This window comes from Anguilla rostrata, chromosome 17, assembly GCF_018555375.3.
Source record: "Anguilla rostrata isolate EN2019 chromosome 17, ASM1855537v3, whole genome shotgun sequence".
NCBI lineage: Eukaryota > Metazoa > Chordata > Actinopteri > Anguilliformes > Anguillidae > Anguilla > Anguilla rostrata.
The window spans coordinates 16,792,012-16,816,513 of record NC_057949.1 but is presented as its reverse complement, the minus strand read 5'-3'; the positions used below and the strand labels follow the sequence as shown (position 1 = coordinate 16,816,513).

The 24,502-nt window shown below is 41.4% G+C and overlaps 1 protein-coding gene across 7 annotated transcripts in view; it reads left to right on the top strand.

Annotated features, from left to right (window-relative positions):
- The first annotated feature begins 2,415 nt into the window (after positions 1-2,415).
- The window catches only part of dlx4b (distal-less homeobox 4b), a 133,777-nt gene continuing 111,690 nt past the window's right edge, over positions 2,416-24,502 (top strand). For 2 of the 7 annotated variants that reach the window (XM_064314995.1, XM_064314990.1), the window contains exon 1: positions 2,533-2,864. In XM_064314995.1, the coding sequence (XP_064171065.1) occupies positions 2,841-2,864 (24 nt within the window). In that variant the 5' untranslated portion in view covers positions 2,533-2,840. The other 5 variants (XM_064314993.1, XM_064314991.1, XM_064314994.1 and 2 more) reach the window with 5 other exon arrangements.

Genomic DNA, 24,502 nt, shown 5'->3' with positions numbered 1-24,502 from the left:
CCTTCACGAGGGAGCTTTGTGTGCTTTTGCATTCCCCGCTATGAAAAACGCATACACACACATGCACACGTGCGAACACGCACAAACACACTCGCATGCGCACACACTACACGCGTAGACACATGCGTGCACAAACACACACACACAGACAGGGTAATGTCAGAAGTAGGTAATCAAAGGAACACATTCATTGACTGTACAATGCTGTCATTTTACGTAGGAGAAGCTGGGTTGGTAAAATATTGTCTTATTGAGGAAATTTTTTTTCACACTACCATCTACAAAAACACAAGCTAATAAAGCATGATGCATTGAGTCATACACGAATCAGCCAATAACACAAACAGCATAGCAGAAGCATTGAGCTGAGGTTAAACCGGAATCGGTGAGAGGGGAGTGTTGTTGAGTTTACCTTTTGCACAGGGTGCAAAGCATTTTCTAAAGCGAGCCCTGCTGAACGGGGGTCTCCTCAGGTGTTCTGGGTCATAATTAGATCTCACGCGGTTCACACCGGAGTGGGCTGTACACCAAGCTTCGCTGATACGCCCCCGCACCCCTCAGTCCAGCAGTAACTGCTGCAGTGTACTCACAATCAAGGCATCCTCACGAGCCACCAGTCAAAGCAAAACCCATCTAACATCGGTTCGCAAAACCGATTCATCGGTTATAAAGATCCATTGAAATGTGTAAAAGAAAATCTTTAATAAGTGCTATGATATGCATTCCAGACTTCTTATAAACATTTCTTCTTAAAATGTACACGGCACTCACAAGATTGACCTTGATGAATGGTGGTTGTCTAAGTAACTGAGTGAAGAGCACATTTTTATTTTAAATTGGGATTAATTGCCTGCAAGGCCTCATACGACCTCAAGAGTGGCTTGCATGGTTCATTTTAGTGGTTTCATCTTTTTAATAGAGTTCAAGAATTTTAAGAGTGGGAAGTGTATTTCTTTCTCATCAGGAGAATGGACCGGGCTTTCCAGTCTTGCTGCAGCTTCAGCATTGTAGCACCTTGTCTGAAACCTCTCTGCGAGTGTTGTGGTACTCTCTGGAATTAATTTTACCTTTTAGACTAAACACTAAAGCTTCTTGTGAACAAAAAGGTTATTGGATTGTAAAAGTTGTTTGGTCGTTCGAGCCATCACTGGAGCAGGTAACCCAAGCTGGGTTTTTGTCTGCATCAGATGAAGAACTGAAAGAGACTGGGTTAATGCCCAGAGACTGGAAAACGTTTTGGCCTTTCACGCATTGGAGACTGATGATTATCAGGCCAGTTTTTTACTTGAGTTTGTCTCTGCCTTCAGTGGCTGTGTAGTGTACAGGAACACACACTTGTGAGCATAGGACCCTGAGCTGTGTCTGGAGGTTGTGGTGTTGAACAGTAAAACCTGGACATTGTGATTTTTACTCCTGAACGCTAGAAAATTAAATAAAAATTGACATTGTGAAAAGTTACAATTGCTCGCTTGATCTTATTTCCTTTGTGTGTGTGTGTATGTGTGTGTGTGTGTGTGTGGTGGTGTTGGGGGGGGGGGGGTAGCTACTGTCTGTAGTGTAAACGTAGATCAGAAGAGCTCTCCTACATGCTACAGACACACAAAGCACATAGCACTTCCGGTATGCTAATCGTAGGCTTGTGTCTGTAGGTGGTCGGCTGGCGGTAGGCTGTTGGTACAAGATTGATGGAAACATGAAGCCTTTTCTCTTCTGGTTAACTTATACAAATGTTCAGGGTTCCTGGTTTGCAGTTCATCAGATAGATGATTGGATAGACACTTAACCGTAACAGTGCAATTCAGTTGTCATTATGAGAAGAATACATTTTTTTTAAAAACACCTAAAATGAAAGACCTAAGACCTAAAATGAAAACAACAATCCATTGAGACAGACACCTTAATGTCGCTTAAAAACTAGCTATATATGTAATATATATGTATATATAATATATCCTTACATGTTCTGATAAGTTTTAAATATGTTACATTTTTTGTCCTAATGAAGGTGTCTTTGACTACAAAACATGTTGCATTTAAAATATGTTCAAAAATACTTTTATTTCAAAAATAAATTTTATTTTAAGGCCCTATAGTGTAGGTTTCAGCATATATACGGTTCTTCTGATTCTGAAGACCAGACTCATTTACCCTATAGGGGACAAAAATGAACTGCTGGCTCTGAGGAGAATATGCTTGTCTTGAATACTAAAAGACCTTATAACCTCAGGGGTAAATGAAGCACTAAATCTTTCGGCTGAGCAGCTTGATACAATTAAACCAATAAAACATCTGCTACCAGTGCTCTTCAGCTGAAGCAGTGTGCAATGGGGGCTGGATAACTCTCTGTCAAATGACCCTTCACATTCAGTTCTGATTTACACCCACCTGTGACCTCAGGTGAATCAGGTGCGTACCAAATGTAGCTCAACAGCGGAGCATGGCCTCCTGATTAGTTCATTTGTCCGTTTCTGGCACTGCCAACCGGAGCCATATGCAAAATAGCGGACACTCCGGACTGGTAGAACATCCTATTTTACATGTTGAATGGCCTTAATATCCATTGAAACAAGGGTCTTAAATCTTGGTCCTTGGTCAATGCAATTAAATATAATGGTCCTGGAGAGCAAGGACCATTACATTTGCTAAGCAATGGGGAAGCCAAAACATTTCATTACAATAGCTGCCCAGTTGATCAAAATTTCCCGCATTATTTTCTGAACATAAACAACATGTAGCCTACAGCCATACACGCTCGCACAAATAATCAATTATGTGGTATTAGATACGCAGTAGCCACGCCTTGTGCCGAATGCACTCACATCCAATAAACTTGCACGCAAATGGCGGTCGCTCTACTCTTCCCGGTAAGTGTGATTGTTCTCGAACAACATAAGTTCAAATTTGTGGGAAAAGTGCATTTTCTCCTGAAATCCAAAAAAGAAAACACCTTCTATCGCTTGCGTTTACTTTCGTTGGTAATATTCCATCTTCTGTTCCAATAAAATGCATTAATTTGAACAGCAATATTATCGCTTCCTTGAACTAGTAACACGCCGGCAATGCATAATTTTTCCAACTCCTGATTGTTTTGTTAAATCGCCTGCTGGTAAACATGCTGGCAAGGTCAATGAGACAAATAAGATCTCTGGGACCAGATAGGCTATAGACCGCAATAATGTTTTGTAGCGTATGACTCAACTGTTTTGTATTTTGAAACATTCCTAACGAACTGTACGGCCTAATTTCTCGTTTGGCCTTATTTGCAACCAATAGGTCTGCTTTATGAATACTTTTTAATACATTTGTTTTGCTTTGTGACCCTGGTTACGAAGAAAAAACTTACCTTCTTAAGGTTTGTATCATAAGGATCGTAATGAGATTATTTTGACCTATATGAGACAAAATCCTGTGTTATAGCAACAGTTAAAAGCCTAGGGCTAAAGTCGGTAGTTTGCCTTTCCCCTGCAAGTGCACTTTCAGTATGTGGCTTTACCAGTACAGTCTGAGTTCATAAATCAGTCAAAATCAACTGCCAGATTTTACGTTTCAAAACTGTGTAGGTAACTGAAGCATTTCTTTGGTGAACAGGTTTTTTTAATGTTTTTTTTTTTTGCGCAGCTGTTTAGTGTGTGCAATTCTGACTTGTCGTTTCTCCTTTATATTTGTGCTGGTGGTATAAGCAGGTTTTAAATGCATTGGGCCAGCTCAGATTACTGTTGGAAATCAGGGTATAAATACAATGGTTTCCTGTTGGAGGACATTTGTGCATTGGGTATTGCTGGTGGTAGGCAAGGATTAGTGACATCATAATGGCAGACACAGCACAGGAGCAATGCACATTCCCTGTGAATGACTTAAAATCAGATTTTGTGTGTTTAATTCCTTGTCCAGTTTATTGTTCCTGGCTCCAGCTCAAGTTATTTTGGTAAGGTGTGAGAATTGGGTTTTTGGTTGTATATGTATAGTGTGGTTGTTGGTATAGTTGGTTATGAATGGAATTCGGTTGAATGTCGTTCTAACCTAGAATGTTCATTAAAGGGCATTATAACCGAAGAACCTAACAAACTATAAACATCAGATTTTCCATGGATCAGATATTCTTAATGGGACCTGAAGTATTGCTTTAACAGCAGTTTCCCCCAGTGCAATGTTAAAACTCAAGACTTTGCTTAACAACTCTACTACTCCATACAGTTTCCTGTGGTGCAAGATTAGCTTATTTTGAAGATATTCAAACTACTGCAGACGACTTCATTTGTAGATGCTAATTTTGATGCTCCAATTTACATCAACAGTGAAATAGTTTCTGAAGGCACTATAGTGCATCAACTATGGTATTAGTGTTAGATAAAAAAGTTTTTCAGAGTACATAATAAAATGCTTCAGTGTGTGCGTGCACACATTTGTGTGTGTGTATGTGTGCATGCACATGTGCACATGTGAGTGACTGACTGACTGTTGATATGAATCATTTCATAACCCACAGAAAGGACAATGACTAGACTTAATATATCATAATATATCATTTGTGAAGCACATGTTTTGACGCTGTTTTTAAGAATTTGTGTCTACAGATGCTGTGAACACAATGTTGTGGTGGCAGAGAGACGTGATGTTTGCCGACATAAATATGAGGGGACAGAGGGAGGTTTCTGGTTGAGAGAGGGTGTGGTGTTGGCCTCATTTGGTCAGACAAAAAGAAGGCCAAAGGAGATGATTCATATTCAAATGTTTATTTATTCAAGTATTCTTTAGTAAAACAGGGTTTTCTCCAACTCCTCTTGTACCTCTGTCAAAATGTAGAAATTGCACATTAGTGTAGTGTTCTCCAAGCAATAACAGAACACCACTTAAAACTGTTGCGACTGGGAATGAAGTAGAACAGCAATGAAAAAACAAACAAAGAGCGGGATTGTACCTCCACTTGATGACCGTCTTCCCATTAGTCCAACAAACATTTCTCCTTTGTTTCCTGTTACAAATGGAAAAAAAATAGAAATGAAAGGAGCAAAAAATAAAACCAACTAAGAACAGCAGTATTTAAAAGATTGCAGTTTTACATCACATATTCTGGAACTTTTGTCAGTAAAAATGATTAACATTTCACTTAATATGATAATTCACATTTCATGTGAAAATTTGTGGAAGTCTACTGATATGGCTGTTCATTGACTTGATGTGGCAGTTCAGTGGCTTGATTTGGCTGTACAGTGGCTTGATTTCACTGTTGAATGGCTTGCTTGTGGCTGTGCTCTTGTTCTTAGCCTGTTTGAAACAACCTGTAACAGTAGTTCTCATACAACACTGACTGCACTGAGTTTGTATTTACTCAGCTGTGCTTAGATTCAAAAAACAAGGCTTATAAATGGCTACTTGTGCATTGAAGATAAAAGCAGTGATACAGCAGTGTTTAATAATCAAATTAATTGTAATGGGAGCTATTTTAATGCCTTCGTAATTGTGCTGAGAATGACACGCTACACTTGTTAGGATCATATCCTGTTTAGTTGTACCACCTAACTTCCTGAACAGTTCAACTATTTTTTTTATGTTTGTACGGATTAATTTGACCTTCATATAATATTGATTTTGGTCATAGCAATGGAAGTCTAGCATAAAGCTGTGATAAGCCAACAAAGCAGTTCTAGAGTCATGCAACCATTAGTCATGCCAAAGCTGTATATGAATTGCCTATGTCTAGGACATTAAACAGATATTAGTTCATCTACTGCACAGCACCTCTACGTGATCTCTAGTATCGTTTTTTTAATCAATGAAACTGAAATCCAAACAAATCGAAATCGTTTGCGCGATAGAGGTACCGTTTCATCACTTACTTTTTCGACCAAGTCGTACGGGCTGTGGAACTCCTGGGGGGAAAAACGGTCGGTACTGTCAATGTAAATTTGCAGAGGTAAAAAAAGAAACTGACAACATTTAACAACTTTTTTGTTATACTGTAATATTTTAAAAGGCTTCAAAGGAAGCCAAATTACAAAGCTTGTCCTATAGGTTCCTTCTGAAGATAACAAAGTACACTTAAGATTTCCGTGGTGGCGGGTGGTTAGGGTGACTTTTTAACTTTGTGGAGAACAGTGTGTTTGCGTCCTACCTGAACGTCTGCCCATCAGCGCGTGGAACTGCTGCGATTTCGATCTCTTCATCAGATCTGCCACGCGGGTTGCCAGGCTGTTCTCCAAAGGCTCGTCCTGTAAGAGCAACTAGCCAGTCAGTCACCATTCCGTTTTTTTTAGTATTGTTATACTTCAGGTAGTGCACTTGCTAGACAATTTAATATCAATTTAATTGCGTTCAAGTTATGTTTGTTATTGATACTGTGTGTAACATTACACATTGCGATTGTCTTAAAGTATTGCTAAGCAGTGAAGTACGTGTGTTCTGCCACTACGACGACAAAACGCTCTCCGTGGTCCTGAAGTGTGATGCGTTAAGATAGGGATACAAGACATTATAGCCTGATCGAGACCAAGTTTAAAAAGCAAAATACCTGCCAGCTCTCTGACGGCCAGAATTCTCGATCATCGCTCGCCGACGATCCCAGGACGCAGTAAACTTGCGCGAAGAAAGTAACCATTAAAACCAATACTTTAATTTCCATCTCTACTTGGTGGATTGTCTATGGATGTTGCGTGTGTAATAGTCCCGATCGTAACTAAGTCCAACGAAAGGTTTGAAAGAACGCGGTAGGAAAAAAAAACGGAGTTGGAATAAAAACAACCCTTTGGCTTCTCTGGCTTTTGGTGTATTCTTATTTGTGTCTGTTCTAGAGTCAGGTCCCTATTTATACACAGCCGGTCCTTGCTCTCCTCCCTCCATGCAAGACCCGCCTCCCGTTCCCCTTAGAAAGAATGGGAGTGTGGAAGATGAAATGACTAATTAAGGAAAGATCAGATGACTAATTAGGGCGAGGTTAAACACCACCTGACGCTTTTCTCAGTTCAATCAGTTTTTGTCGCTTCGTGAACTGTCATCTATCAGTTTTTTCATAATTCATAATTCTGTTCATAATTTAACTGCGATTTTTTTTGTTATTTTTTCCGGAATAATCTTGTAGCCGTTTGTCCATTTGTGTGATTTAAAGCGATATTCTAAAATCCATTATTGGTCTTGTCTCATATCTCGCCTGGTGGTGACGCAGTTTCTTAACTGCTCAATCTCTTTTTCTGACGATGGACCTTTATTAGAGTTAGATCATTGGACTGACATCGGTCATGATTTTTTTAATCCTTGTTTTTGTACCCTTGAGCTAAGTATATTGGTTTCTCCTGTATCCACTGTTCACAAGTTGTACAATAACCTTTAAATGATTTCAAAGCGCTTTGGCCTGAAGGCACACAACAGCCCAGTTCTGTTCAGGGCTGCGAATATGACACTGACCTTAAGCCCACCAAATATCAGATCGTTTAAAATCATTTTAAGGAGGGGGCGATTAGATGACTAATTTTTATGTTTGGAATATGTCCTGAATGCACATTAAAGCTCCCTTCAGAAATAGCCATGGATAGTCTCTGAGAAAAATAGTTAACCAGGACCTTTAACATTTTATCAAAAAGGCATTTGTTGTGGTACCCCTGACGAGTCAGTTTTTCCAAAAAAGAAATGGTGCCCCACCAGCTGGCCCACCAGCACCAGATAATGTAGCTAAACCTCCAGGTTTTCCATTCAAGTACTAATTAAGGTGTGCCTATTTAGCTTCTACAGTTTGTAGAAATTGCATAAATAGCAAATTTTCAATATGCTTCACGTCCACAAAGGAACAGTGATTCTTTTTTCACAGGGGGCCCAGAATTCCTGGCTACTCTGCAGCTGAAGGCATAATGTTGTTTGAAGAGACCCTATTAGCTTGTGAAATACATGTGACCAGACATGGCTGCACTGCTTATGGATTTTCAGGTGGGACTTAGCCATTGTAGACTTTGACTTTGATGTCCTTAAGCTGAATTGCCTTAATAAATATCCGGCTGATTTGTATGTTTAAAGAAGTAAGCTCGGGAAAATCACTTTGGGTGCTCTAGCATCTGCTGAATGCCTGAATAAATTAGTCAGAACTTAGAAGTACTGCTGTTTGTATTGAACCCTAGCGACCGCTTTCTCTCTTGCAGGTCTTGTAGAAAATTGCTCCTATAACTTGCCCTTGGCCCTGGCTCCCACAGAGAGATTGAAATACCAGCCCTATATTGTCTAATTGTGACATTTCAATTGTTTTTCCCATAAACAAAATGTCAGTTAAATTCGCTAAGCTGTTCTGGACAGTAATATCGGTACTTTATATGTATGATAACGCAAGAACGGTCCCCAGGGTGTAGCCGCAGCCAGGGCGTAACTGCAGCCGAGAGTGCGGTTTTGTGTCACTTCAGGGGCGCCGCGTTGGACCGTTCTGCGGAATGACAGCGGGTGGCTGAGCTGACCCTGGGGATGGCGGGCCCAGTGCCGAGGTGAAATCCCCCCCCCCCCCCCGGCCTGGCCGTTTGGTCTCATTCGAGCTCGGAATGTGTTGCAGTGGTAACGGCGTGGGTACGGTGTGGGTGTGGTGTTTTTGTGTTAGGTCATCGCTCCGGGTCCGCTGCTGCACCCCAGTGATGTCACTGGCCGGTGACTGGGCGCTGCGACGCGATTGGTCCCGCTGTTCCGCTCGTCCGCGCTGCGTGTGATTCGGGGTACTTAGGATGAGTTCCTCTATACGGCGAGCGCCCTGCGTCATCGGAAGCATTCTGATTGCACCCCTTTGATTTTCCTCACTAAAGCTGCCGGCTGACAATCACTGATCCCTGCTGTCGCACACGCGTGTGCCTTATCTCCAAATGCGTGAAGCCCATTTTCCTGGATGTAATTTCCTGCTCGCATCAAGGAAAATATGAAAAATAGTAATAATGAATTGGTTGCACTGGCCTTCAGCCAGAGAGAACGGAGACAGGCACTTATCTGACTGCGTATGGCTGCAGGATTGTGTCAGATTTATTGTTGGAAGTGCAGTGTACAGGTTAGGGAAGTGGATAACTAGATGTTTGAATCGCATGCTAGGGCTGTCGTTTTTCCCCATTCAGTTACATGGTAACTAATCTGAATGGCATTAAAGCAGTCGGCTAATACCATCCTACTTATTACACATCCGTAACATTGCCCAAACTGACTACTTTTATTATTATTATTATTATTATTATTATTGTATGAATAATAATTTATTATATAACTGTATATAATCCAATCATATTATTTATGTTGCACAGGTGGTACAATTGGATGTCTTTCAGCTTATGTTTTTCAGGCCCAATGCAGAGACATAATTAACTCGTACACTTTCCTCCAGTACGCATTCAGTAACAAACCATAAAATGAAGGGCCTTTGTGAGTCATGCTTTTGCATTGGTGGGTTGTCCAGCATCTCCTCACAATTTGTTATGGCAGCTGAAGAAAACATGGCTGGACTAGAGAACGGCATTACTGACTGTAAAATACAAATGTCCATTTGAATGCGTGTCCCGTGGACTCGTGTAAATGAACAGGTACACAAACGCGTGTCCGGACTGACCCGGCTGTGCCAGCTGGTCGAATCACACAGGGGGCTGTCTGCGGAAACTCCACCTTTGTTGCGTGTGTACGTTTCAGTCTGTAGAGATGATCTCATGAGCCTCCAGTCATGGGAGAGAGAGACTTCACAAACTCCAAAATGGATGTATGGTTACACCATTTCGTTCTGCCTGAATTTGGTCCTGTATACCTATGATTTGTGACTCAAGTCTAATCATTTTTTTGAAATTTGATTGATCAAACTTTGTTGAAAGTTTCCTACCATGTTTTAACTCGTACAAAAACACTCCTTTGCAGGCAAGCAGCTTCCATCCATAGCCCTTGAAATGACTTCAGTTTTCCCACCTGATGATGTAAAAATCTAAAGCTTATAACTTGTCTTATTTTGCTCATTATTCTCCATTATTTAGTACCTAAATATTTTACAGACACCATTGTAAAAAATTGTATTTTTAATTCTTTCAGTTTGGTGTGTGTCCTCTGATTTTGCCTAATATGCATTGCAGGAAGGCTCGGAGTGTAACTTATGGTTGCCGGGTTCCACTGTTGTCACCGCAGTGGTGCAAGCAGGAAGCTGCCCTTCATCACGCGCGCTGTGGGAGAATGGGGCCGGTGGAGTCGCATTCTGGAACATTCTGGCCTTGGAATAACTGATGAGCCATATGTGAGAACGCGCGGGGGGTCCAAATGTGAGTGGCACCTGAACAATTGAATGAGTCTGAGGCCTCTACGTTCATGTCAGTGGCCCTCTGTAGCGTCAGTCAGTCAGTCAGCCAGCCCTGTCCCCTGCGTGTCATGGGCTTCACGAGCGTAGGTGGAGCGCATTCGCAGGTCCGTCTGAATGCTTTTCAGTTCCGCACTGTTGGTACGGGCCGGTAAAGGCTGCCTCGACTTTGGGAGACATTTGGAAGCTGGGAGGTTTTTGTTTGAGTTGTGTTGAGACCGGCAGAGCAGCGTAAAACCTGCTTCTCGGTCCTATTCCTGTGTTAGGACCGTTAAGCCGCTGCAGCAACACAGAGAATAAAGTTAAATCAGCTTTTAAATGGTGGAAGAACATGGCGTCATACAACATAGAAAAGGTCTGCTTTGTGAACCATGCTCCCCCTCCAAAACGCGCATACACACACACACGTACATGGACACACACACACACACACTACATTTTGCAGAATATAACCTGCATTAATAGAATGGGTCCTATTATAATTATGAATAATGATGGTACTTTTGACTGAGCTTTCCAAAGAGACGCGGGCCAGCAGTCACAAAGGCATTGGTACTTCGCAAATAAATACAAAATGTTAATGGAGGAAATAAATCCATTAAATTTCTTTGTGGCATCTATAAATTCTATTATTACTAATTAATTTCTATTTTACTCTGAGTGTATTTTGCCAGAAATTACATTTATGAATCAAGAGCTGCTTTCTATATGACCTGCATTATTATGGGTTAATTCACACACATTACTCAGAATTATTTTTTATCACTGGTGATGAGGAGAGTTTCTCTGTGTGCTTATGTTGATTTAGTTTTTTATTTTACAGAGCGGTAGGTGTGAGAGATTGTAAATGTCATTAGTTTGCCTCTGTCTGTGACATCTTGCATCTCTAAAAGGCCATTTCAATCAACGTCGTCTCTACAAAATGCTGTGCGTTTTTCAATAAAAGCAGTTTATTTTGTATCTCCGCATAAGCACAAACAACGGACTTGGTGTGTGACAGAGCTAGCACGACAATCCAGAAAAAATTTCCTTTCAAAATAGTGAATTTATATGACTGGATATGAATTTATAGTGAAATTATATGAATTAAACACATTTATAGTTTATTCACACAGGTCTGAAGTCTGGAATCTGAGAGAGTGGAGGAAGAATAAATGGAAGTGTGAGGCTTGCTCAATCCAAATAACAATGTATGTTTTACCAGTGCTTTACTGGTTGTGTCCAATTACATTGTCTGCTGTGAAACGCAAAGTCATCCGATTGGTTAATTCATGTCAGTGATTGACTGAATCTGATAGCTCCACCCATTGAAGGGTTAATGGAGCCATGGCTAGAGGTGATTACTAGCACTCAGTTGGCTGGGAGAACCAGGGTTTAAAAAAAAAACATTTTTTAGCTTTCTTTTCTAGTATGTAACTGAAATGTTTCGTCCGAAATGAGCAGTAACTGAAATGCACGTGCATGTTTCTTATGAAATGATCAGAAACAGAAATGCAAGTTTCCTCTGAACATAGCAGTAACTGAAATGCATGCGTACACTTCCTATGAAATGATCAGAAACTGAAATGGATGTTTGCTCTGAAATCAGCAGTAACTGAAATGCATGTTTGCTCTGAAATCAGCAGTAACTGAAATGCATGTTTCCTCTGAAATTAGCAGTAACTGAAATGCATGTGTACACTTCCTCTGAAATTAGCAGTAACTGAAATGCTTGTGCATGTTTTCTCTGAAATTAGCAGTAACTGAAATGCATGTGCATGTTTTCTCTGATATTAGCAGTAACTGAAATGCATGTGCATGTTTTCTCTGATATTAGCAGTAACTGAAATGCATGTGCTTGTTTTCTCTGATATTAGCAGTAACTGAAATGCATGTGCATGTTTTCTCTGATATTAGCAGTAACTGAAATGCATGTGCATGTTTTCTCTGATATTAGCAGTAACTGAAATGCATGTGCATGTTTTCTCTGATATTAGCAGTAACTGAAATGCAAGTGCTTGTTTTCTCTGATGTTAGCAGTAACTGAAATGCATGTGCATGTTTTCTCTGATATTAGCAGTAACTGAAATGCATGTGCACGTTTCCTCTGAAATGAGCAGCGTAAGCCTTCCACACGCCTCGTTCATTGTTTGCACACGAGGGTCTCGTAAAGGTGGGAGAAAGCGTTCGCCTGGACTTGTGGTTTTTTTGGGCGTGAAGACGCTCTGGGACGCGGCGCACTTTCTGATTCGCGGCGGCGGCCGTGTCTCCCACATGACCTGCGGCGAATCTCTGCTTCGATATGTTGGCGTGAGAATCAGGCTGCGAACAGCCGCCCACCATCTTCACACCGCATTTGGTGGCACCACCTCCTGTTCTGCTGTCACTGCTGGGTGCTCGCTGGGGGTTGGCTGCACTTCAGCCCTCAGTTACATTTATTTACATTTTATTATTTACCTAACAGATGCCCTTATCCTGAGTGAGCTTTCCTTTTACACTGCTCACCTTTTTAATTGCATATTTCTCTGTTAGCCGTTCAGGTTATGTTCCTTCTCCCGGGTGTGGCAGTATCGCCCCCGACCTGAATTGAAACCCACTCTGATTTGGGAACCCAGTTCCTTGCCTACGCCGATCTGTTCTCCATAAGTTATTGGAGCAGATTTGTTCTCACTGTTCAGTTCAGCTGCAGCTTGCAAGTTTGGGTGGGTCCATCTGGTTGAAGCAGTGCTTCATCACAGATCCCCCTTAGAGTTCTGGACGGGTTGATTTTTTTTACACCTGTCAATGAATGCCTTATTAATTTTGAGTCTGCTGAGACCGTGTCCCGTCCCCCAAAATAAACCACGCCTGCAACAGGCCTGACCCTCATGAAGGGAACCAAAGGCTTGCCCTGATACCTGAGATCTGAAATCTGTTTTTCTGAGACTATATCCAGTGAATGAAAAGTGCCATGCTATGGAAAATGAGTATTTTAATGGAGACTGAAGTAGACGTTTGTGAAACGCATAATTAATTCTTCACAACAGATCAACGGGTCAACAACGTTTTACAAGCCTCTAAATGTTTTACAGGCCTACACATATACTGTAGCTTAGAAATGAACCAGGCTCTCTTTATGAATGAAATGTCCTGCTAGCCTGTTACACCCACAGAATGAACATTAATATCTAACATTTTTTCTATGCCCACTCTTCATTGAAATCTGTAATAAGAATGTGGCATATGGACAAAAGAAGAGAATTAAGCTTTCAACCAATACGCTGCGTATGGGAATCGTCAAAACAGAGTCAGGTCAGGTCAAGGGATGCTGTAGCAACATCAAGGAGGGGGGAATATAATGATATCTTGCTTGGCTATTACAGTAAAATTAATAATATTTGTCATTTGATGTACATTTGATCTCCCCATTTGATTTGATTTGCACATGCACATGCACATGCATAAATGCATGCGTGGACGCATGCGCACACAAATGGGCAGGTACCACAAAAATGTCTAATTTTGGAATCTTTTTTTAATTACATAATTCAAACAGACCCACCTCAACACTGCACCATTCTTATTTCCACCCACAAATCTAACTGGGGGGTTCATATGTGTTTTCATCCACCCGCCAGCTGTGGGGTTTTTCTTCCTTGCAGGTTATCCATGGGGACAACTCTAATCCACGCCTCTATGCTGTTCTAGAACCCTCACATCATTTCAGTGAAATCGGCATCCTTTCTTTAACATGTACTCTTGAATGAAATCGGCATCCTTTCTTTAACATGTACTCTTGAATCAAGGTGCTGTGCGTTATATAGCTTACATGACTTTGTTAGGATGCTGTCAGTTCTCTTTAATATTACACATTTACTTTGTTGATCAGAGTTAAGGTGTTTGCAATAAATGTATTGGCTCAAAAGACAAATGAAAGATGATTAAATGGAGATGTGCTAGTTAGCAGGTTGCAAAAAATGATATGCACTCAGTATTTATGGGGTTAACAAAGAAAGCTAAAGGAAGAAATGTCAGGGTTTGCCAAAGTGAATGACCCTTTGAATTACCATGTAGTTATAATATGGCTTGAGCAATCGCAGAAACACGTGTTAAAATGTGGCGCAGAATGTGTTGTGCTCTCCATTTTAAGGGTTAACGGACAGTTGAAGTGCTGTTCTTTGCTGTACATTATCCTTTGCATTGCACTGAGATGATGCTCATAAAATAGCTTTGGAAGCTACAGCTTGTGATGTGGAGCAGAGAATTTGTTTCAGTTACCTGCCTGAGATTTCATGTTCGTTCAGAGTGATTTTATGGGAGCTGCATGTAGGTCATTGTAAACTGTACTTTTCTCTCTGTACTCACTGATCTCACATTGCTCATTTGCTGTCCGTTGGCGGTGTTTTCTCGAGTGGCTGAATGGGTCGCAAATTTATTCATATCTATTCTCGTGGTCCTTGCTCTGGGCCATCAGCAAGGCTGGCCGTGATTGAAGGACAGACTGAAGCCCCTTGATTAAAGATGGCACAATCAGCGGGCTAAAGATGTCTCGAATCGTATTCTTTGCACCAATGCCCTTTTGCACCTTGCTATTTGGGGGGGGGGGATACAGCTCTGAACTTCAGAGTGTGTGCTCCTCAAATCTTAGGGATAGTGGCCAATCTTGTGAGATGGAAAGGATATTACTTTGTCTAGATTACAGACCTGCCTGTCAACCTCGAGTGGCTGATGACATCACAATGCCCTGCCACTAAGAAATGGAGGGTTGCTATGCTCCATTTTGTCTGAATGGTTGGAGCGAACCCATCCAAACTTTAAGCAATTATTTGGCTTGTCAAGTGTTTACAAATCAGTCATCTGGATATTGACTCGAGGGATATTGACTTGTATGCTCAGTACAAGGCCTCCAGCTAAACATTTACTTTCCTTTGTGTTCATCAAATATGCATTTAGAGTTGTTATGGTTGATTTAAAATCCAACTCTGGTTACACATGCATATCAAATGATAATTTGTCAGATGGTCTTCTTAAGAGCACAGTTGTATGATCCGTAAGCCAGGCAGTGGAGATGGACAGAGATTGTGTACTGCCTAATAGATGCACTACCCATGCAGTTCACAGGTGTGAGTGGTCCCACAGCTTGTCCATTGTGCCGTTATCCTCCCAGGTAATGTGTATCTAAAAAGGTGAACTAACTGAAATGAGCACTAATTAATCTCTTGTCTGTCAGTGCACTTTCAGCCATCAGTATCAATAAAATGGCTTCAATGGCTATGATTTTTATATATTTATTTTAGGAACTGAAAATGTTACATTCACTTCATATAATCTTCCGAATAACGATCTGATCGTTCCTTGCTAGAAATTGTCTGGTCCTCTGCCCCACATGTTGATATTCCCTGAAATTTCCTGCCATCAGCGGGAACATGGGAAAGTCGTGAAGATGGGGTCTGATGTCTCGGTCTTGGTGAAGTGTCGAATCTGTGGTGCAGATTGATGCTCATCTCTGACAGATTGCGTTTGGCTGTGAGGTCTTGGCAGGTTTTCACACTGCTGGCTGTTAACACCCCAGACGGCAAGTGACAGTATGCTGACTTATTCTAGCCTGTGACTACACTAGAGCGTTGTGTCCTAATTGAGCACAACATTGTTGGCTCATTTTATTTATTTGTCACCCGGCTAGACATGCAACAGGTTGAATCAGCTCATGTGAAACATTTTGTCTCTAGACTCTTAAAATGGCCTCTCGGGCTGAAGTTTCCCACTGCTAAATGTTTAACATGTCATGTTTTATCCAGTTCCCAGTGTAGCGCAGTCACTGTTTAGCATGCTAGTATATATCTATATAATGTCATTATACTATGGATCTACAGTATATAAATCCATAGCCCAATAATATGAAAATGTATTTAATAGTTACAGTGATCACAATAATACCACAGATGTGCAAATTTATTTTATCTCAAAGTCAAAAATAAGTACTTCAAAATAAAAATTAATTAAAGAGAAAAGGTTTTTGTAGTATAATGGGTAGGGAACTGGGCTCCTAACCCAAGGGTTGCAGGTTTGACTCCCAGGTAGGACACTGCCATCATACCCTTGAGCAAGGTACTTTTGAGTTGCTCCGGATACGAACACTTTCCAGTAATGTAAATGTTTCCATTTTTCTGAAGATGGAAGATTTTTCTAAGATTGGAAATCGTATAGTAAATGGCTTGTGTATTTGTTCTCGTCTGACTGGTGATGCCTGGCTTATGTGGCCATAAAATCCTTTGGCTTTTACTGCGGATGACCGCGAGTGAATTAATCCCATAGTTAGCAAAGCCAAACAAACAAGTAAATAAATAAATATCTGCGCTTCATTTAAAAACATTATATGGAATTTTTAATAACTAGCCATGGAGCCTTTTTATAGACTTAGTAAAACTTTCTTAACTGTGAATTAGCTGGAATTGGAACCCCTGTGGACCTATGATGCCCTGCTGAATATGTGTTCTCGCCACACCATTCACCTTCACGACCTTAGAACAGGAAACCACGTCAAGTGGACAATGCTATGATCACCGTTTCTATGACCACTTGACCAGTCTGTTGCTGGTATTGTTATAATATAAACATGTGCTTGTTTGAATGGCTGTGCCAGCATACTAGTTATCATTGTGGTTTTATTACTATGGAATTTGCACAGTTTGACACAGAAAATTACTGCTTGCTTCCAAATGCCATCCATTAAGCTGTAACTGACACAGTTCTGGAATGCTGCCCTGATTTACCAAATGTGTTTATTTAGACATCTGCTGCCCTGCTCGAGCAGCATAGTTAGGACTGTAGCATGTGTGTTGGTAATAATTGGAATGACATAACTCCGTGATTGCGGTTGCATAATGGTTGGGACAGCACATGTCACCCACACCCCCACAGTGAGCACGCTCAGCACTGTCTGGCACACGGCTTGTGTGGGGACGGACAGGCAGGAGTGTCAGGAAAATCCGAGCTGGTAGACTTTAGCCAAGCTCTGCTAGCCTGGGGTTAGCCAAGGGGCTCCCAAAGTGGGGAGAGGGGTCGGTTGGGGTGGCAGTGGGGCTGTGAAGGTTGAAGGAAAAAGGAACAGCACGTGATGTGTGTGTGTGTTTCAAAATGTATTTAAAATACATTTTATTTTTATTTATTTTTTTCCTGTGGAAAATGTCATGGAATGTGGAAAATTGTTGTCTTTATACAGGCTTGTTGCTTGCTAGCTAGACATACTGTGCTGCTGCATTCTTCAAGGATGTTTTCTTTTTTAATGGGAATTGTATTCTTCGTGAAATGCATAGCTGACAATGTGGGTCACGTGGGTAAGTAATCCTTAACAGCTTTTTGAAATTCTGGGATTGCAATTGTGGTTGGAACCAAAACCAGCGCGCACAGGGGGCCAACTGGACCGAGTTTGGGAACCACTGGTTTATGGTACAAAGGTCAACGTGTGTCTTCACAGCCAGCTTGAGGGACACTATTTGTTAAGTTTTGGGGGCCTCTTACTATTGTACAGTATTTCAGGCAAGAGGCGTCCATCATCCTCTGTGCTCCTTCTCAGTTGATTGGCAGGCTCTGGCGCCACCCACCTCTGTCCTTTACGGTTTCTGCCCCGCAGGAGCCACTCTCACTCAGGGACGGGGTGGATGTGTGTGGGTGGGCGGGGGGTGGGTGCGTCCCGCATACCACCTATGGTGCAAATTGGCGGTAATACCACTTTGGACGCTCTCGTTCCCTGCGTCCCGGGGAGTTTTCACGTTCGCCAAAATGCCTTTTGGAATGATTGACACCCCACTGGCGCTTTGCGTGAAACCCCAACCGATTCGGGTTGTTAAGAGGACTCTTAGTGCTGCGCCCTATTCGTCTGAAGAAAGCAACTCACCTGCAGTCCATTATTCCCCTGCCTTGCCGTGCCAATTAAATCTGCCTTTTTACGGGACTGATTTGCAAATGCAGTACTCTCTGCATGCAATACCCACTGTTCTGATTCTAGGCCCCATTAGACCAATGCTGATTTTATTCACAAGACAAAAATATATGCTTTTTCCTCAGGGTGTTGCATCCATAGGCAGAGTATTCCATTATGTGCCACACCCTTGGAATATATTATCTTAGCCCTCCATGTTCTTCTCCAGCATTCTTGAGCGTCCACACATTAATCGGAGTTCCTATTAACATTTCTATTACCATAACATCATTAGGCCTAATATGCATCAATTTGTTCTACTAAGTGCTGTGTTGCGTTCTCAGCTTTTAAGCCAAATTAACTATAGCTTGATGACTAAGTAAGTGGACCTTTTGATGAGTAGAGTGAAGAGGCAAACTGGTGTGAGTCCACGGTCTTGCTTGTCATATGTTTTAGATGTGTGTTGCACAAAAGCGTCAATTATTGGGCTGTTTGGTAAGAAGTCATTTTCATTTTTTCATTAACAAGTTAATATTTCAAGCTTTGTGTGCCTTAATCCTGGCTAGAACGTGCAATCAAAAACAAATTCAGGAACAGGATTAAATTAAGTTAATCTTTCCTCTGGTCTCCCCCATGGATCCCTACGATGCACGTTCTGCCATCTTCTTCCAAACAAGCATTTTCCGACTAATGCGCTTGATGGTAATGGAGAATCTGTGCATTCACATTGTGATATGATTCATTGCTGGGGGTTTATTTCAGTTTAAATCTCAACTGCTGCCTTTTGATTTCTGTCAGTCATCTTGTATTCAACCTGAATTGATGTGTGGGGGGCTTATACAATATAAACTGGGTTGTGGCAATTGCAACACCTTCGGTATCTAGTAAATATCCCACAGCAGCGATGGGACTGGTGTTACTGCGGGACGCTGAGTTCCAAAGTATTATGTTAGAATTGAGGACCGGGCTCATCTCAGTGTGGAACGTCACCAACACGACCATGACCAAGCGGTGTTCCGCTGCGTTTTAAAATACTCCGCTGGATATATACTGAAGAAATTTGGGTTGAGAACCTTGCTCAGGGTACAATGGCAGTATCAGTAACCTGGGAGTCGTACCTGCAAGCTTTAGGTTAAAAGCCCAGTTCCCTGACCCATTGTCGCACCTTTTGTCGTACCATGACCCTGTTTGGACTGTTGGGCAGTATGTCTTTGATGTGACTCCAGACATGTATCCCAGAATCCCTTGCACAAACCCGCTCACCCTTTTGGAAACCCAGACTCATCTGAATGTCCCTGATGAGCTTCCCCTCTCTGCGCACGCAAACCGACATCCCAGTAAATCTATCCAGTCTGATGTATTTATTGCCCTCGCAATTGTCCGACTGGAACATTTGTCCTCCCTTGATATGAGCCCGTGCAGTGATATGATCTTTGGTAATTTCAGCAGGAAACCCCCCCCCCCACCCCCAACAAAATTACAGGTTGTTCACCATCCCTAGCCCCCAAGCAGTGACGCTGAAAATGACCAGGGACAGAAACTAATCAAAGCAAACCCTTCTGGCTGTGTGGAGAATGTAACTGCTCAGCCATCACTGACGTCCTTATAACTGGTCCCTATTGTCCATGTGTCTTTGAAGGCTTGTGTTAAGGTCCACAGCATTATAATTGATCACATTGTAAAAAACTGCTCATAATGCAAAAGAAAATTGTAATTGTAAGAGAGCCCATTACCTAACAAAAATACAATAACATGAAATTTTGAACTTGCAGTAACAATAATAACAACAATAAACTGAATTTGCATTGCACCTTTCATACAAAGATGGAGCTTGTTGGACAGTGGGGAAAAAAAGAAAATAAAAATAAATAAAAAAATAGGAATGCCAATTTTGTGCAATTCTTTTAATCCATCGTCATCACCCATTACTCAATTAATGATGATTGACTGATGAGCTTAAAATCTACTTGACCTATAAAAAATGACTCAAAATAGGTCAATTAATTGGTTGTCTATATCAGAAAGATTTAAGAAATGTCACAAGAGTCATTTGAACAGAATTTTGCCTTGCGCATTAAAGCCACAATGGCAAAAAATAAAATTTTACTAACACAGATTCACGGACTGAGAAATCAGTATAAAGTGCCCCCCTGTATTTCCAAATATCATTGTTTTAATCTGAGATGTCAACACTGGTCATACTTGAAAGTTTGGTTAAATGTGTTTAGTGCCTCCTATAGGCCGATTTTCAATAATCTTTATCATAACATAACATATCAAAATAATGAGGAGAACCGGACATTCTTCCTGACAATGCTCGCCATTTTCTTGACTAAATTGTACCCAGTGCTCCAATTTCCTACAGACTAGATAATGTCTAAAGCCGTATCAAGCTTAGTCTTGAAAATCCCCAGAGTGTCTACCTCTACTATGTGACCTGGCAGGCGTTTCCAGACATTGGCCACTCTCTGCATGAAATTTATTTTCCTGATGTCTGCAGAATTTACCTTTTGCTCATTTCCATTTATGTCCCCTCATTCTACTAACAGAACTCTACCAAATGTCTTGTAGTTCACTTTGTTGATCCCCAATATGAAATTAAAGGTCTCAATCAAATCACCCCCAGGTCTCCTTTACTAAGCTTGAAGAGATTGAGCATCTTGAGTCTTTCCTCATAGCTTTTGGTTTCAATTTGGTTGCTCTTCTTTGAACCTTTTCCAGAGCCACTATATTTTTCTTGTAGTACAGTCCCCAGAACTGCGCACAATACTGCAAGTGTGATCTAACAAATCTGTTGTGTAAGATAAGTCATTTATACTCAATACCTTTGGCTATACATCCCAGCATCCTGTTGGGCTTTTTACTGCCACAACACAGTGCCTAGAACCTGAAAGGCTTTGATCAACCATTACTCCCAAGTCTTTTTCAAATTGAACACATTACAATTTTATTCCTCCCATGAAGTAATCCTGCCTAAGGTTTTTATTTCCCACATTTTGCCGGCTGCCTCCTTTGCCGGCCAGCTTGGAGGCAGCTCGTTTGTACCAAATTTTAAACTGATTGATCATTTTGTTTAAAAGTAATGGGTGTCATCACATTTTCCCTTGCAATAGCACCACCTACTGACCAAGCATTACCAAATTTTCTACATGTCCTTTTTTCACGAGGATATGTATCAAGTTTTGTGAAAATCAGACATTGCTTTTAAACGTTTTTGTTATGAGCCACGCCCACACAGTTTTCTTGGCTGTTTTTTCATCCATATTTGAATGTATCAATAGTCTACGGAGATGGAGCTTTTTCTATGGATAATTTTTATGGAGATTGGTCTTAAGAGGCTGTACACCAAATTTTGTGGAAATTGGTCCATTTTTATTAAAGTGTTTTTCAAAAATTGCAAGCAATCTAAAATGGTGGACTTTATGGTTCCTTGGGGCAATTGTTTTGTTCTGAGCCAGGTATTCTGAGGAAACCAAGAATTCTGATGATCGACCAAATAGTTTAAAAAGTTATTGCCTGCAAAAAATAGCTTCTTCCTATAGCGCCACTACCTGGCCAATCTGCGTAGGTTTTCCTACCTGAGTAACGGGTGGAATGGGGACTCCCCTGCCACGTTTGGTTGCTCTATGTTGTGCAGTTTTTGCTGTGCAAGCACTTTCAGAGCAGAGATAAAAATTAAAAAAATAAAAAAAAAGAAGTAAGCACAAGGAAAACATTTTAAAATGATGAAATCAGAAAAAGATTTTTTAAAAGCCAAAGTAAATAGGTAGGCTTTAAGTTTGCTTTTAAAGGTCCCCACAGAGCCCGCTTATGAGTAAAAGCGCCTTAAAGTCAATTCTAAAATAAACAGGGAGCCGAAAAGGGTCGGTGTGGGAGCAGGTTTTTGTTTTGTCCCAGCACTACGACCCTTGATTTGATTCATTAAGGTCTTGATTGAAGACTATGGTTGGTTAATTAGTTGACTCAGGTGTCATAGCGATGGACTAAAACGAAAACCTACATCCACACCAGCCCTTTTCGGATAAGATAGGACACCACCCAGCTCTATTCAGCCAGGCCGGGAGCAGAGAAGATAATGGATAGAGAAGGGACCGTACCTGTTAATTCCATATTTAGCTTTTTGATTTAACGTTGAATTTCTCTTCAAAATGACACGTCACTGATTTTCTGATCTGGGAGCAGTTATGATGGTGCTTGTCTTGATTGGGATTGTTTCTGGTTGTGGTATCAACCGGATTGTGGGCTGCTTTAAGTTCTATGATGGGAACAGACAGCGGATCCATCGAAGGGTTAAATTCTTAGCACAAATGCCAGTTCCCCGCGGACGCTGGCAGTCCGTCTTTGGAAAGTGGCATATTTGATAAGTGGATCGCAGCGTGCGTCCTCCAGGCTTCCTGGTGAGTGGTGGGTGGTGTCGCTGCTGTGGCCTCCTCCTCCTCCGCCCCCCTCTTCAAATCCTGTCAGATCTCAGTGGCCTCTGGTAGTTATCTGTTGAAAAAGGGTTGCAGAAAGGAACAGTAACTCCAAATTTTTTCCGTTTTTCTCCTGGTTTGGAATGTCCCATTTCACCTCCAGGCATGTTCTGTTGCTTGTGAGCCCTTTTGTCAGACAGACCTGTGAGTCCTTACGTGGAAATATGTCCAACCTTTAGTGGTCTCTTGTGAATTTCTTTAATTTTAAGGGATTTCATGGTAATTATTTTGGACCTGTGTCAGTTTTTTTCCAGGTCATACCAGGGATTAAGGTTAAATTAGAGTTATTTCATTTTGGGTTGACTTGACGGGAGCGGAAAAAAAACAAAAAAACTGGAATTAACAATAATGAGGATTTGGCTCCATCATGAGGCCCCACCGGGAATAATACTTCTGCTGTAAGCAGCTTTGGAAACACTCCTAGGAACTAAAAAACAGATGAGTGATCACAGAGTATATATTTTATATGGTTAGGTCTTGCTAACTTGTTTCTGGCTGGCAAACCTTTTCATAAAACCTGATCAAGTTTGTTCATACTCAAAGGTTTCAAGAACTTTGGTTGTGGCTACATATAATTTAAATCCTAATTCATTATTTATTTCACCATTTAACACATTTCAATATAGGCCTATATACAATAAACAAATTAAAAATGGATCTTTTTTTGTTTGGGTTATAAGTGCTCTCTGGAGATGTCACATGCTTCAGGTGCCTTTCAAATTCTGTATGGTGGCTTCCACTTTACAAGGTAATTTTCTTGAGGTAGCATATGATTGCCCAATACCTGTCCCCTGCCCAGACAGGGGACGTGCATTCCAAAACAGGTCGGATTAAAGTCAGATATAAGTGGTGCAGCACATCTGATGGAAGGCCGACATGGTTTCTGGTACAATAATAAGTATTTTTTTAAAAACCTTGCATGCATGTACATATCTTTCTCTCTTTCTTCTTTGTTTCTCTCCAGTTGTTCCCCAATAAGAACCGGCACACGTTTGTTTAGGCTTTGAGTTACTGTGTTACAGCAGATAGAGGTTCCTGGGCGGTGCCCAGGGGGCGGGTCTATGTGTCATATTCTCGCTGACAGGCGCTGTCAGTCATCGGGTGGGTTGGATGCAGGAGTTGGGGAGAACAGGCTTTGTCTTGTGTAATGGCCTCTGGAGCGCTCCTGTCATCGCCGCACCACCCCTGCACTGTGCAGCGTCCCTGAGGCGGACAGCCTCGGTTCTTCTGCAGATATTTCCGGCTCTGTTTTACATCCTAATCCGGTTCCAGCTAACATGGATCTTTTAAGAACGGGGGTGGGGCTGCTAAGATGTTTTGACGGAGTTGGCTCTTTCCCAGGGTTACTCTTGGGAATGATGTAGGGAACTAGCTGGGTTGTGTATGGGGTTGAGATTCTTGTTGACTCTGACTAGACTAGAAAAATCCAATTATTCTCTATTAGTAGTGGTAAAGCACTGCATATCAAAGTTATTCTACAGTAAATTGCAGTGTGTTTTTTTAAACCAAGGGATAACTGTAACAGGTCTTTAAATCAGCTCCTGTTTGGGTATGGGTCCTCCATGTGGCACCTGATCTTGGGCTCTAGTAGTTTTCGCACTGGGCACCGAGTTCCAGGGATGGACAGTCGCTGAGAAATTCAGTTCAGTTGTCTTCCAGCTTTACCTCTATTTCTAGCAAATCCCCTGCCAGACTGGCACGGCCTGGCACAGCCTGGCACCATATCAGCTTCCCCCAATCTCCGGAACTGTAAAGGCTTCTTTAAGTTGTTTTTTTTTTTTTTTTTGCTTTGTACAATCCTTCTTTCTCTCTTTACAATCTCTCCTCTAGTCTTTCAGTCCCTTCCTTGCTAGGTGTTATCGAGCCCATTGCATTTGA